The following is a 16250-nucleotide window of genomic DNA, read 5'->3' on the forward strand; positions in this document are numbered from 1 at the left end:
TTGAATTCTTTTCTTAGTGGTCACTTCACATTTTATTATTCAACCGCTGACCTTCTCTGACTTTAAGATTAGCATTGTGTAAATGAAGGGTATAACACACTTTAAATCCTATGTAGGTAAACACAAATAGTGTTTTCGTCCACGAAATCATTTCCTCCTTGCTTGGTTTTACAGGGCTTAAAAAACAAAATTTCATACGGGAGGCCTTAAACCCCCAATCGGGGGGGCTACCCCCAACTTTAAGCTTCCCCTTGTTGGGTAACATGAAAGACGCGGTGGCGGATTCAGACCTTGAGCTAAGGGAGGGGGGAGGGCGGGTTTTTTGCTCGCAATGCCAGGTTTTCTTCCTTCGGTGATTTTTTTGGTTTTATCCAAGATAAGGGGGCCTGGGCTCCTCCCCTCCCCTAGATCCGCCACTGCATCAGATATGTCCAGTATTGAATGCTAATGAGAATCAAATTCCTTATGATAAGCATCACAAAGTGTCCTCATTGGTAAAAAGTCACCAAAACACACACAATTCTGTAAAATATGAAGTAATATGAGAATGTCAAATAACCCTGCCAAATATGAAGTACTAATTAAACAATACTTGCGTTCAATCCTGGACATAAGTGCACTGCATATGACGTCCACTCCCCTGTTCCAGCATTTTGCTCAAGAGAGCTGAATATTGAAACAATCCAGAATAATAATGAAACTGCCTCTTCAAATTGCAGCCTTTTGGAAAACAACAAATAAAAATAGTGGCTGCTTCATTTGATAAAAAGGAAGCAATATTCCTTTGGAATGATCCAGATCGGGATCAATGATCCAAGACAGGGTTCACTTAGAAAATCGCTACCTTTTCTAGGACTTTTCACGGACCAAGTATTGCTTTTGTCTCAGAGTCTTTAACACACGTTTGGCAGGTTTTCATAGGGTAGCAGCATAATAATGGTTTTCATTCAAGCTTTACACAAAGATAACTTTGAAGAAATCGTTGCGGAGTCAACGAATGGAACGTTTAATAAGCTGGGAAATATGGACATCGAAATCTTAAAAGCAACGATGCTCGAATCAAAATCTTATAAGCTATATTATGCTTAAAAGACAAAATGTTAATCGATCCTGGACAAATCTTTAAACGTATTTTAAAATGTCACCCAGAGGAAGAATGCAACAGGGAATGCTGTATTATCTCGAAGCTAAGGTAAGCAGATCTGACGGCAGAAATCATTTACACTGAGAAGAATGTCACATGAAAGTCTCTATAAAGTCTTGATTATGAACAATAGAAGCTAATAAAGCATTTTCCGAAGGTGATAATGAAATTTTTAAGACAAGAAACCCACTGGAGAATTGAAGAGAATTCAAATGCTGTATTTGCTATTATTACAGCACTGTATATAACAATGGGCATAACGAAATGGTGTAAACAAACTCGTTGATGAAAGGAAATACAAAAGAAGAAATCAGTCATTCAAAAATTCAGTCTCTAAGATTTTTTGTAATCCGATCTGTTAATTTTCTTTTCAGTTCCAAATTTTCAATGGCTTCTGTCCACCTTCATCAGGGTTGTAATGTTAAAGTTCATTAGTGCTCGCGCTACAACCCACTTGCTGTCGTGTTATTGATTTTCTAAATCACCAGTAAGTAGGCAAAAAAATCTTAGACAATCTCTATCGGTGATTAGATAATTTGGTTTTATCAACTGGGTTGATAATGTGAATTGGCCACCGTAAAGAGATTGGAAAGCTGACGTTTCGAGCGTTAGCCCTTCGTGAGAGCGAATCGAGGAATTGTGGGTTGTGTGTGTTTTATATACCGAAAGATGGAGCTACGCTATTGGTTGGTGCATAGTAATGTGAAAAACAACAGAATAAATTAGTTGAATGAAAAGCGTTTGCTGATACTGTGAGGGTTAAGAGTGCCGATTTGAAAAATAACTTTTTGTTCTAGAGTTTTGCGGCATTCCGTGCTTACTTGATGTAGGGAAAGGCCGCAGACTGACGTATGTTGCTTAGAATGATTGGGGAGATTAAAATGTCTCGCGACCGGTTTGGATGCGTTTTTGTCGTCTTTCTCTACGTCACCGAGGTGTTCTCGGAATCGGTCGCCTAGTCGTCTCCTTTTTCGCCGATGTATAACTTTTTGCAAAGAGTACAGGTTATGCAGTAGATGACATTGGCTAGGGTACACGTGAAATGATCAGTGATCTTGATGGATCGCTTCGGTCCCGATATTTTCTCAACGTTGCGAACATAGTTAGTCCACTAACTATGTTGCGAATGACAGGACATGTTTTGAATCATGCGCGTGCGCATTTAAAAGTTCCGGATTGATCACTTGTTTGGAATGCACTTCTGACTAAAAAGTTACTTTGTTTTTCTCGCGTTTGAATGAAATTAATGGAGGTTGCGAAAAGATTCTACCAGTATCGGGATCATTTTGAACTAATTTAAAGTTTTTTAGAATGATGGATTTTACTACGTGGTTGTGAGGGTGAAATGTGAGGGTGAATGGAATTTCTATCATTATTTTCCTTCTGTGACGTTTGTAGTGCAGACTGTCGATCAATTTGTTGGGCGCGACGATGGCCCGCTTGAACAACAGAAGCAGGATAGCCACGTTTGTCGAAGAAATCCCACATTTCCTCTGATTTTAAGGTAAAATTAGAGTCATCACTACAAAGACGACGAAGTCTAAGAACCTGAGAATAACGAATGGAATTCTTGACATGTAATGATATGAAGATGAATACAATAAATAACTATGAGAATCTGTGGGTTTCTAGTGCACAATAGGTATATTTAAGAGCAGGATGAAACGAATTGACAGCAGTTATAAATTGATTGAGGTTCTCCTGGTAGAAGAGGTAGCGCCGATACAGTCGTCAATGTAGCGAAAGTAGAGTTCAGGTTTGGGGCCGTTGTATTGATTGAAAAATTGGTGTTCAACGTAACCTACGAAAAGACTGGCGTAGCTGGGTCCCATTTTGGTACCCATGACCACGCCATTGATTTGTTTAAAATAATTGTCGGCGAATGAAAAACAGTTGAGTGTTAACACTAGTTCAGCCAGGCGGAGTAGTGTTTCTGAGCTTGATTCCTTAACAGCGCGTAAATCAAAAATATGTTTGAGGGCTAGAAGACCTTCGCCATTTGGGATGACGGTGTAAAGAGATGTAATATCCATAGTGAAAATAAGTTTGTCTTCGCCCAGGAAATTGAAATCGCGACAAATTTGAAGTGCGTGTTGACTGTCTTAAACGCACGACGGTAAAGATCTGACGATAGGTGCCATAATTTTCCCTAAATAGCTGGAAATGAGTTCGCTAGGGCAAGTACAGACAGAGATAATAGGTCGACCTGGGTTCTTAGGTTTGTGAATTTTAGGTAAAAAGTAAATACACGAAGTTCTAGGACTGGTAATGATAAGATTGGTAGCAGTAGCCGGCAATTCTTGTTTGACTATAAGGTCGTTAATAGTGCTCTTGACAATTTGTTGGTTAGTGGAAGTGAGATCTTTATCGACTTTAGCATAAAAAGAGGTGTCAGAAAGTTACCGCAAAGCTTCTTTTTGGTAGAGGTCGGCCCGCCAAACAACCAAAGCGCCGCCTTTGTCGGACGCTTTGACAATTATGTCTCTGCGCTTACTAAGATTTTCTAGCGCCGCCCTCTCTTCCGAAGAAAGGTTGGAAAATTTGGTGTTACGATTGAAATTAAGTTTATTGATGTCATGACGGCATTTATTAATGAAAAAATCCAAAGAGGCGAACTGGCCCTCTGCGGGAGTCCACTTCGATTTTCGAGTCTGAAGCGTCTCGAAAGTATCTTTGTCCGAGGTGTTATAATCATCCTCTTCATCATGGAAAAGGGCACACACAACCCACAATTCCTCGATTCGCTCCGACGAAGGGCTAACGCTTGAAACGTCAGCTTTCGAATCTCTTTACGGTGGCCAATTCACATTATCAACCCAGTTGATAAAACCAAATTATCTTGTTATACTCTCCACCGACGCAGCACCAAATTTTCTTTAGAAACTTACCCCCTCTATCTGTGATTGCAACACTGGTAGTATTTTCAGTTACATCAAAAATGTCAATATTTAGAATATCTTTCTCATACTATAAAAATATACACAGGGGCAGTAGAAAAAGAGGTAGTCAGGTGCCTGAGCGTTAAACATGTTGTTACCCCAGTACGGACAGTCAAAAGAAATTTATATCAGAAAGCCCTCCAGCAAATCTCATGTAGACCAATTCAACCTACATTAATATACATCATTGATTTTAATTTTGTGATCCACTAATAAAGTTTGATACGTGTACTCACAAATGGTCTACGTCTAGGTCTAGGTATAAGCCTTTGCTAACCTTTATACAGCAGAAAACAGATTAATGCTTTACTGAAGGAGAATCCATCCAGGGATTAAATTATTCCAGAAATTGAATTATTTTTTAAGGGGTTTTATTGAGGTAAAGTCAGAATGGCTACTCTGGAATACATTGTAATCCGGAATATACTCTTATTCCAGAACAAGGTCAACCAAACACTCCCGTAAAAAGCTTTGTTACTCTTCTACAACCTGATCAGTGCACACATCCATTACAAAGTCAGCATGTACAGGTGTATTGTGCATGAAGAAACACAAACCTCTTGGTCCAGCTGTTGCCAAGTCTCCTTTTCTGTCACTGACTGCTTCTCTGTAATCTAAAGAAGATGGTGAAGCTGTATCTCCATCTGCATCTGATGAGAAGGAGAGATCTTATTACATGGCTACATGTTTCATTCAAGTCGACACACATTGACATGAATTAAAGCTGAGGTTTAAGTAAGGTTTTTTATCGGGAGGGCATCAGGGTATGACATCTAGAGCCCCGCTAATGCCAAGGAATTTTCCTTTGCTTCAAGTGGTGTTCATTTCCTTTCTAGAGCTAACGCTTACAAGGAATTACTTGGGCTTATTTGCCAGTACTTTAAATCACCCTTCAGCTATATATGCTATAGCTTCCTATGATATACAATTTGCCAAGAATTCTCCGCCATCTTTTGTAAAAATGCGTCTCCTTGACAGTTTGTTGTATCATAAAAACAGTCTTCTCGCTCAATCTTGCAGAATATTAGCCTGCGAACGCAGACGTATTTCCGGCTGTCACTTGGTTCCGCCGAAAAATAACGTCTGCGAACCCGAGCAAGGAAACGATTTCTGTGACGTAATGACTTTTGTTTCTCCTTGGCCAATCAGATTCCATGATAGAATGAAACTCGAGTGCTCCTCGCAGCGAATACCTCGCGTAGAGTCGCGCAGTAGTTCTGGGGCTATTTGAGCTAAACTGTGATTGGCTTAGAATTCCTACGTCACGGAAATCGTTTTCTGGCTCGGGTTCGCAAACGTTATTTTTCGGCGGGACCAAGTGACAGCCGGAAATACGTCTGCGTTCGCAGGCTAGCAGAATATAGTCTTAGTTAATTAACTCACTGAGCTAATAGCCTCGTCGGTGAAGTACCATACAGTATTCCAGGTTATTTCACAGGATAATTGTTAAATAACAGATTACAGAAACTACCGTGAAAATCAACTGTGTGCTATGGAATTAAGATACTGTCAACTATTACTTCATTCTACCAAATAAATATACTGATACCTTGCGATATGCTATGAGAATCTGAAATTAATAACATTGAAATTGATATATTTGACTATAGGGAAATTCATGAAAACCTATACTTAATGTTGTAGATCCCTAGTTCCTCTGCTCTCTGTAAACACAGAAAAACAATATATCCTGAAATCATTGTTGCGTGACTTTGAATGTTCCATTACAGTAAATAACGAATCCATTATTGTATTCCTCCTTGAGGAGCCAATACAGCTATCGGAGCAACACTCTTAATAACCCTAAATATGTGAGTTCAAACTCTACACAAGTTACCAAAATTTCTCACTAATTTTATCACACCATTGAGCGTGAAAATACTAACTACTAATGTGCCGTCTTAAAAATGACGGCAATATAAATATGAAGTAGAAGACTAACGTGCTCCCCTGCTGAGTAGATACTTCGCAGCTTCAGTTTTACCATCAGCTGCCGCAATCATCAATGGAGTTTTACCATTACTATCTTTTGAATTGATATCAAAACCACGTGACAGCATTGTCTCGATGATGGCGACATTACCACCCTCTGTTGCAGAGTGCAGTAAGTTCCTTCCATACTGGTCTTTCAAAGACGTATCTGCTCCCTTGTCTAAAAGATAGTGTACGACCTCCATCTTGCCACACCAAGCCGCCATAATCAAGGGAGTGTCACCATCAATATCTTTTGAATTGATATCAAAACCACGTGACAGCATTGTCTCGATGATGGCGACATCACCACCCTCTGTTGCAGAGTGCAGTAAGTTCCTTCCATACTGGCCTTTCAAAGACGTATCTGCTCCCTTGTCTAAAAGATAGTGTACGGCCTCCATCTTGCCAAACATAGCCGCGATCATCAAGGGAGTGTCACCATTACTATCTTTTGAATTCATATCAAAACCACTTGACAGCATTGTCTCGATGATGGCGACATTACCACCCTTTGAAGCACTGTGTAGTGCGTTATCTTCATTTTGACACTTGCCTTTCAAAGACAGATCTAGATGGTAATTACAAAATATCAAATAATATCACAAATATATCTCTGTTTAAAATTCAAAAACAACAAACAACAACAACAATAATTTACTACTTCACAATTAATCCTTAATCCCCTGGCTCCGCAGGTAACAGTGCTAATCGAGGCGGACCAGGATAATCACTTCATACCTCACTTGTACATAATTTATATAAAAAACGAACCCCACCATTATTTCTTTTATTTCTTACTTGATAATGATGTCAAGATGACGTTCTCTAGCGTTGATATTCATTTTAATAGGTATACAACTAAATTTTTGCTTATTACACCTGTATTCACGTTACGTGCATAGCGGAGAATAGATGCTATCTAAACGGCTGAAATACCATTTAAACTGTGAAATAAGCAGTTTTTTCTGGGAACCTTGCATGTTTCCCAATTTACGGGATATATAATTCAAACGACTTGAGTGCAGTCAATCAGCTCTCAATAGTCTGAGTAGTGACTTCAGCTTGAATGGGTCCGCACACAAAACAGTCACTTTAACTCTCACGGAATGACTTCTTGATACTCTCAACTTTAGTTTGATGTGAAATACATCCATCTTTGAGTTCGACCGTAGAGAAATCAGTTGTGCTTAAATTTTCGAGAGACGGCATGCCAAAAATAGTTGCTGTGCGTGCAAGAATGAAAACGGGTGTAAAAACTAAGTCGAGCGTAAATCAAGGTATGATTATGTAATATATGCACGTTAAACAAGTCCACCACTTTTGCATGAGGATTTGTTCAGGCCCCCAATCGCTTCTCAGGCTCCTCCTGATGTGTAGCCTCGTTTACCAGTTGCTGTTCGGGAAAGGAGCCCGGGCTCTTCCCCCTTGGGGAGGAAACTCGGGCAACAGCCCCGAGAGAAGGGCGGAAATCGAGACTATGCGTAATGTGACATGATGACTAAGCTAAAATATGGTTCACCACAGAAAAACACCTATTGCTGAACCCCCATTATGTCAACAGATCCTAGTAGCTTCACGCTTCTATATTAATTTTTATTTTTCAGGGGCGAAAATGGTTGTATTCTGAACATATCAGTGCAAGGTATCATCGATTCTCGACTCTCGCACAAGGGTTCAATAGAGAGTAGAAGTTAACAGAGAGTTCAGGGACTAGACGAGGGACTAGACAGTTATTGCAAAAATAAAATTAGAAAATGCCTTAGGTATGTAACTGTATTAAGTAGCATTACACTGCACTGTAATGATTTATTTAGCACATTGTTCCTAAGAGCAAGTTAAATTCAAATTTAGGGACAATATTATTGTAGTTTGCCATTCATGTAGACTACTGCTATCTACAGCCTATGTAAAGGTTACAACAGCCAGGACAATTTTGTGCTTATTCCCAACAACTGTACATAGTGTGCATTTCATTTTTGATTGACCTCATTCTGGAATTTGTGATAACAGGTTTTTGGGCCGCTTAAGTTGTTATCCTTGTTACCACAATCCAGAGGGAAACACGCTTGCAGCGACGGAGTTTGTCAGACTCCTAGAGGTTTCGGGATCTGTTACAGCAAAACAATCCAACGGGAAACAGAGAATACGCAGTACTTGGGTCCAACAGTAGAGTTTAATCCACTAACGTACTCAGCACGTAACCAGAATGCAACCGGAACATAAGGGGAATGCAACCAGAATGTAACCAATACGGGATAGTGGTATCCGGCGTCCCACCACCGGGGGCGTAACCGAAGAACAATTAACAAAACACCTGTATTTATGCTAGACTCTAAACAAGTGATCTAATATTTCGTTTAGTAAACGCAAACCCCTATTGGCTGCCAATGAGCTCATTGTTGTTCTAGGCTATTCCATCATAGGCAGTCAGTTATTCTGCTCGTAAATATTAACTACTTACAACTTCAGGTAGTTCTCACTACAAGGTGTTACACGATAATACAGATAGACAGGTGGTTACCATGGTTATTGGACTTTCACTTGACTGCTAACTGTTGGCTTTTTTATGGTCATGAATATCGGCTAATTCTCCCCTCACAAATTACCCCGAGTCTGTTTAATTCAGCTACTACATGTATCATCCCAATTCTGGTATAAACGGAATGTATCCCAAACATCTGAATATACAGCAGATGCCCCATATGGTGCATGACATCTGTAATCGTTTTCCGGTGTTCAGACATTTATTTCCTCTGTTACCCTATGGGGACAGAAGTGGTTTTTCATTTGTGCTCTGTGGAAGATATGTGGCTAAATTCTTGTTGGTTTTTGAATTCTTTTCTTAGTGGTCACTTCACATTTTATTATTCAACCGCTGACCTTCTCTGACTTTAAGATTAGCATTGTATCAATGAAGGGTATAACACACTTTAAATCCTATTTAGGTAAACAAAAATAGTGTTTTCGTCCACGAAAACATTTCCTCCTTGCTTGGTTTTACAGGGCTTAAAAAACAAAATTTCATACGGGAGGTCTTAAACCCCCAATGGGGGGGCTACCCCCAACTTTAAGCTTCCCCTTGTTGGGTAACATGAAAGACGCTATGCGCATATCAGTGGCGGATTCAGACCTTGAGCTAAGGGAGGGGGGAGGGCAGGTTTTTTGCTCGCAATGCCAGGTTTTCTTCCTTCGGTGATTTTTTTTGGTTTTATCCAAGATAAGGCGGGCCTGGGCTCCTCCTCTCCCCTAGATCCGCCACTGCATCAGATATATCCAGTACTGAATGCTAATGAGAATCAAATTCCTTATGATAAGCATCACAAAGTGTCCTCATTGGTAAAAAGTCACCAAAACACACACAATTCTGTAAAATATGAAGTAATATGAGAATGTCAAATAACCCTACCAAATATGAAGTACTAATTAAACAATACTTGCGTTCAATCCTGGATATAAGTGCACTGCATATGACGTCCACTCCCCTGTTCCAGCATTTTGCTCAAGAGAGCTGAATATTGAAACAATCCAGAATAATAATGAAACTGCCTCTTCAAATTGCAGCCTTTTGGAAAACAACAATAAAAATAGTCGCGGCTTCATTTGATAAAAAAGAAGCAATATTCCTTTGGAATGATCCAGATCGGGATCAATGATCCAAGACAGGGTTCACTTAGAAAATCGCTACCTTTTCTAGGACTTTTCACGGACCAAGTATTGCTTTTGTCTCAGAGTCTTTAACACACGTTTGGCAGGTTTTCATAGGGTAGCAGCATAATAATGGTTTTCATTCAAGCTTTACACAAAGAAAACTTTGAAGAAATCGTTGTGGAGTCAAAGAATGGAACGTTTAATAAGCTGGGAAATATGGACATCGAAATCTTAAAAGCAACGATGCTCGAATCAAAATCTTATAAGCTATATTATGCTTAAAAGACAAAATGTTAATTGATCCTGGACAAATCTTTAAACGTATTTTAAAATGTCACCCAGAGGAAGAATGCAACAGGGAATGCTCTATTATCTCGAAGCTAAGGTAAGCATATCTGACGGCAGAAATCATTTACACTGAGAAGAATGTCACATGAAAGTCTCTATAAAGTCTTGATTATGAACAATAGAAGCTAATAAAGCATTTTCCAAAGGTGATAATGAAATTTTTAAGACAAGAAGCACACTGGAGAATTGAGGAGAATTCAAATGCTGTATTTGCTATTATTACAGCACTGTATATAACAATGGGCATAACGAAATGGTGTAAACAAACTCGTTGATGAAAGGAAATACAAAAGAAGAAATCAGTCATTCAAAAATTCAGTCTCTAAGATTTTTTGTAATCCGATCTGTTAATTTTCTTTTCAGTTCCAAATTTTCAATGGCTTCTGTCCACCTTCATCAGGGTTGTAATGTTAAAGTTCATTAGTGCTCGCGCTACAACCCACTTGCTGTCGTGTTATTGATTTTCTAAATCACCAGTAAGTAGGCAAAAAAATCTTAGACAATCTCTATCGGTGATTAGATAATTTGGTTTCATCAACTGGGTTGATAATGTGAATTGGCCACCGTAAAGAGATTCCAAAGCTGACGTTTCGAGCGTTAGCCCTTAGTCGGAGCGAATCGAGGAATTGTGGGTTGTGTGTGTTTTATATACAGAAAGATGGAGCTACGCTATTGGTTGGTGCATAGTAATGTGAAAAACAACAGAATAAATTAGTTGAATGAAAAGCGTTTGTTGATACCGTGAGGGTTAAGAGTGCCGATTTGAAAAATAACTTTTTGTTCTAGAGTTTTGCGGCATTCCGTGCTTACTTGATGTAGGGAAAGGCCGCAGACTGACATATGTTGCTTAGAATGATTGGGGAGATTAAAATGTCTCGCGACCGGTTTGGCTGCGTTTTTGTCGTCTTTCTCTACGTCACCAACTGAAGGTGTTCTCGGAATCGGTCGCCTAGTCGTCTCCTTTTTCGCCGATGTATAACTTTTTGCAAAGAGTACAGGTTATGCAGTAGATGACATTGGCTGAGGTACACGTGAAATGATCAGTGATCTTGATGGATCGCTTCGGTCCCGATATTTTCTCAACGTTGCGAACATAGTTAGTGGTGGGGACTAACTATGTTGCGAATGAAAGGACATGTTTTGAATCATGCGCGTGCGCATTTAAAAGTTCCGGATTGATCACTTGTTTGGAATGCACTTCTGACTAAAAAGTTACTTTGTTTTTCTCGCGTTTGAATGAAATTAATGGAGGTTGCGAAAAGATTCTACCAGTATCGGGATCATTTTGAACTAATTTAAAGTTTTTTAGAAAGATGGATTTTACTACGTGGTTGTGAGGGTGAAATGTGAGGGTTAATGGAATTCTATCATTATTTTCCTTCTGTGACGTTTGTAGTGCAGACTGTCGATCAATTTGTTGGGCGCGATGATGGCCCGCTTGAACAACAGAAGCAGGATAGCCACGTTTGTCGAAGAAATCCCACATTTCCTCTGATTTTAAGGTAAAATCAGAGTCATCGCTACAAAGACGATGAAGTCTAAGAAACGGAGAATAACGAATGGAATTCTTGACATGTAATGATGTGAAGATGAATACAACAAATAACTATGAGAATCTGTGGGTTTCTAGCGCACACTGGTGCATAAACCATTGCCTTCGATAGAAACTTTGATATTCAGAAATGCTAAAGATGTATCGGAAATTTCCCAGGTATATTTAAGAGCAGGATGAAACGAATTGACAGCAGTTACAAATTGATTGAGGTCCTCCCTGGTAGAAGAGGTAGCGCCGATACAGTCGTCAATGTAGCGAAAGTAGAGTTCAGGTTTGGGGCCGTTGTATTGATTGAAAAATTGGTGTTCAACGTAACCTACGAAAAGACTGGCGTAGCTGGGTCCCATTTTGGTACCCATGACCACGCCATTGATTTGTTTAAAATAATTGTCTGCGAATGAAAAACAGTTGAGTGTTAAAACTAGTTCAGCCAGGCGGTGTAGTGTTTCTGAGCTGGATTCCTTAACAGCGCGTAAATCAAAAATATGTTTAAGGGCTAGAAGACCTTCGCCATTTGGGATGACGGTGTAAAGAGATGTAATATCCATAGTGAAAATAAGTTTGTCTTCGCCCAGGAAATTGAAATCGCGACAAATTTGAAGTGCGTGTTGACTGTCTTAAACGCACGACGGTAAAGATCTGACGATAGGTGCCATAATTTTCCCTAAATAGCTGGAAATGAGTTCGCTAGGGCAAGTACAGGCAGAGACAATAGGTCGACCTGGGTTCTTAGGTTTGTGAATTTTAGGTAAAAAGTAAATACACGAAGTTCTAGGACTGGTAATGATAAGATTGGTAGCAGTAGCCGGCAATTCTTGTTTGACTATAAGGTCGTTAATAGTGCTCTTGACAATTTGTTGGTTAGTGGAAGTGAGATCTTTATCGACTTAAGCATAAAAAGAGGTGTCAGAGAGTTACTGCAAAGCTTCTTTTTGGTAGAGGTCGACCCGCCAAACAACCAAAGCGCCGCCTTTGTCGGGCGCTTTGACAATTATGTCTTTGCGCTTACTAAGATTTTCTAGTGCCGCCCTCTCTTCCGAAGAAAGGTTGGAAAATTTGGTGTTACGATTGAAATTAAGTTTATTGATGTCATGACGGCATTTATTAATGAAAAAATCCAAAGAGGCGAACTGGCCCTCTGCGGGAGTCCACTCCGATTTTCGAGTCTGAAGCGTCTCGAAAGTATCTTTGTCCGAGGTGTTATAATCATCCTCTTCATCATGGAAAAGGGCACACACAACCCACAATTCCTCGATTCGCTCCGACGAAGGGCTAACGCTTGAAACGTCAGCTTTCGAATCTCTTTACGGTGGCCAATTCACATTATCAACCTAGTAGATAAAACCAAATTATCTTGTTATACTCCCCACCGACGCAGCACCAAATTTTCTTTAGAAACTTACCCCCTCTATCTGTGATTGCAACACTGGTAGTATTTTCAGTTACATCAAAAATGTCAATATTTATAATTTCTTTCTCATACTATAAAAATATACACAGGGGCAGTAGAAAAAGAGGTAGTCAGGTGCCTGAACGTTTAACATGTTGCTACCCCAGTACGGACAGTCAAACGAACTTTCTATCAGAAAGCCCTCCAGCAAATTGAACTTGCGTCTGCTTGCGACTCCGTTTGGCCAGGGCTTTAAATTTGAAAGCATGACAATGACAAGGAATTTTCCTTCATTGCTTCAAGTGGTCCTCATTTCCTTTCTAGAAGGAAACACATGAGCTTATTAATTAGATGACTAAGTTTTACAAGTTGAAGTCAAATGTACCTTCAGGGGCTGGTTCTGATGTCTGCTGACTTGATTTACGCTTTGCCTTCTTTAAATTGCCTTGATTACCATAACTTGAACATGGCACTTTACGTTTCTTTCTTATGGAAGAGCCTTTTTTGATCTTCTGTGAAGCTTTAAAAGAAGGAATCAAAAACGGGTTTCTTAATAGCAATGACCACAATGACTGCAGTATTAAAGTGCATGAATGCTGCTATTGAAAGCAAAGAGTATATAAATTATGAAAATTTCTGTAGCCAGACTAAATAATGATAAAGGCCGAAATAACTTAAGACCTAGGTGGAAGAGTTTACTTGGGGTGGAAATGTAACAAATATTCCATTACATGCATGTTACATGCCATTATTAAGAAATGTGTAGCATAATCCTAAATTCTTCCCCACTGCTGCCTCAAGAGGAGAGGGAAGATTGGTTAAGGAACTATAAAGCACCACTTAAAGTTAAGCAGTTTTTATCAGATCCTACTTCACAGCAGTGTAATCTCTGCATTTAAAAATACTGCACCTGATGGAAACCTCTTGCAGAGAGTCTGACCTCCCTCCCCTCCTGGGGTCACTGGTGCACATATGATTGTTGCAGTCAGGCTCACTTCTTATTGCTAAACAGAACTGCTTGTTAGCCTTATCTGTGTATAGATACTGGGTAGCCTATAATTCAGACCTTTATTTCCCCAGTTCAAATCCCATACAGCCGCAAAATCAATGTGTAAAATTGCACTATTAAAGAAATTCAATTGAAAGGAGTTTGACACAAACATGTTGGATACTTTCTCTCTTTTTTCCTTAACACAAACTTGAAGAATTCAGAACGTGCTGAAGAATCTTGTAAAGTTTACAGCAGAAATAGTGGATATACTTTTCTAACGGTGCCCTCAGTTGACAATCAGCTTAGCACACAAATTTACATATCACAGCAAGTACATGAAACAGTCCTACCAAAATATTGCATTTTGAAGCTAAAATTGTTTTGTCAAAAAGCCTCAGGTTTACAAAATGTCAGGGCTGAATTAAGGTGGCTGTAATGCCTCCACTCTTCTGCTCTGATGATGTTGCCAAACAGGGTTAGAGCATTATTACATCAATATAAAATGATATTCCAGAAAACTAACAAAAATGTAACAGAAAAGTCTTTGAACAGGTTTGATTTTGTTCAGAGGATCTACCCTTAAAAGGTTTTTCCAAAGTTGAATACCAGAATTCAAACAACGTTATTGCTGAATGATACGTCTTAGTTGAGCCAAAGCTCTATGCAAAAGTTATGACCCAAAATAATTTCTTACAAATGAGTACACCCAAAATTATAATAGGGCCACCTTGATAGAGAGGGAGGGCTAAGTGTACAGTACAAGTAATTATACAATGTAATGTGCCCAGTTTACTATTTTCACAAGTTGTTTGCCATGGAAACTTTAATAGCTCTAATACAATGAATATACAAGTTAAAAAAGCAGTGCTGGCATTAATTCCCTGGAGAAGATGGCTTAACAGTCGAGTTTTACTCAATGTTTTTTGACCTACATGTAATTGGGGATGACTATAAGTTGACTGTCTTAATTCTACATACGAAAATGAACAATCATCAATCTCACAGCGTAAGAGGTGTAATAAGTTTGATACCAAAAGAAGAATCTTCTTTACTAAAACTACAAAACTGGAGACCAATAACTCTCCTGAATGTTGACTATAAAATTGCTTCTAAAGCTATAGCAAAACGAATTGAACCATTGCCATCATCCTTGACTCACCCAGCTCAAACAGGTTTTTGTGAAAGGTGGATACATCAGTGAAAATATAATGGAGCAAACTAAGAAATTCAATTGCTCTGGTATTAATTGTCACTAGATTTTCAGAAAGCTTTCGATACTTTAGCATGGTCATGCATAAGCAATGAATTAAAGATGTTTAACTTTGGTGATAGCTTAAGAAATTGGATAAAGGTACTTTATACGGAAGCAGCTATAGTGTGAGAGTACAGTGCTTAACAATGGTTACACAACAAATTGGTTTTCACCATCCACCGGAGTAAGGCAAGGATGTCCACTTTCACCGTACCTGTTAATTCTAACTGCAGAACTAATGTCTAAAAAACTTGGGTCAAAGTATTGATTTCCAAGGAATTTCTGTGTTTGAAAAGGAAATTAAAGTCAGTCAATTCTCTGGAAATGCCAACCTTTTTTGTGCCAATCTGTCTTCTGTGGAAAAAGGATTGTAAATTGCAGCAGATTTTGGTGCAGTTTCTGGTCTTAAGTTTAATATAAAGAAAACTAAAGTATGTGGCTGTGGAAATGGGCAAATAATTAGAGCAAGTAGTTACATTTAAAATGGGTTAGTAGCCCAACTAGAATTTTGGATATTTACTTTTCCTACCACGAAAAGAAAAACAATGAAATGAATTTCAACCTAAAGATAAATAAACTGCAAGCAAAGTTAGATATATGGAGATCACGAGATTTGGTCAAACCATGATAATCAAGGCATTTGGGATATCATCTTTAATATATTCAGTTTCAAACATCAGTGTACCAAACAATATTGCCAGCAATGTCAAGAGAAGGCTGTTTTCTTTTCTGTGGAAAAATAAAAGCGACAAAATAAAAAGAGAGGGATTATACCAGGATTATGAAAACAGTGAGCTGCGTATGACAGACTTCGTAACAATGATGAAAGCGTTAAGGTTAGCATGGATTCTGAGATTGTTGCAAAATAGCCAATCAAATTGGAAATTTGCTCCAGATCATTTTTTAAAAACTTATGGAGGACTTCGCTTTCTTTTGACATGTAGAGGACTTTGAAAATTTGCCCCTATTTTACAAGGACATCCTCCTGTATTTTCATGAACTGAAGACT

At 38.9% G+C, this 16250-nt stretch overlaps 1 protein-coding gene across 1 annotated transcript in view; it reads right to left on the reverse strand.

Annotated features, from left to right (window-relative positions):
- LOC145491344 (uncharacterized) overlaps positions 1-16250 on the reverse strand; it is a 515242-nt gene that overhangs the window by 79575 nt on the left and 419417 nt on the right. The window contains exons 28-29 of the mRNA XM_081470516.1: positions 13384-13518; positions 4641-4733 (exon numbers count right to left, since the gene is read on the reverse strand). Coding sequence (XP_081326642.1) covers positions 4641-4733; positions 13384-13518 — 228 coding nt within the window. The remainder of the gene's footprint in view (positions 1-4640; positions 4734-13383; positions 13519-16250) is intronic.

The sequence above is a fragment of the Orbicella franksi genome, chromosome 6 (assembly GCF_964199315.1).
Source record: "Orbicella franksi chromosome 6, jaOrbFran1.1, whole genome shotgun sequence".
NCBI lineage: Eukaryota > Metazoa > Cnidaria > Anthozoa > Scleractinia > Merulinidae > Orbicella > Orbicella franksi.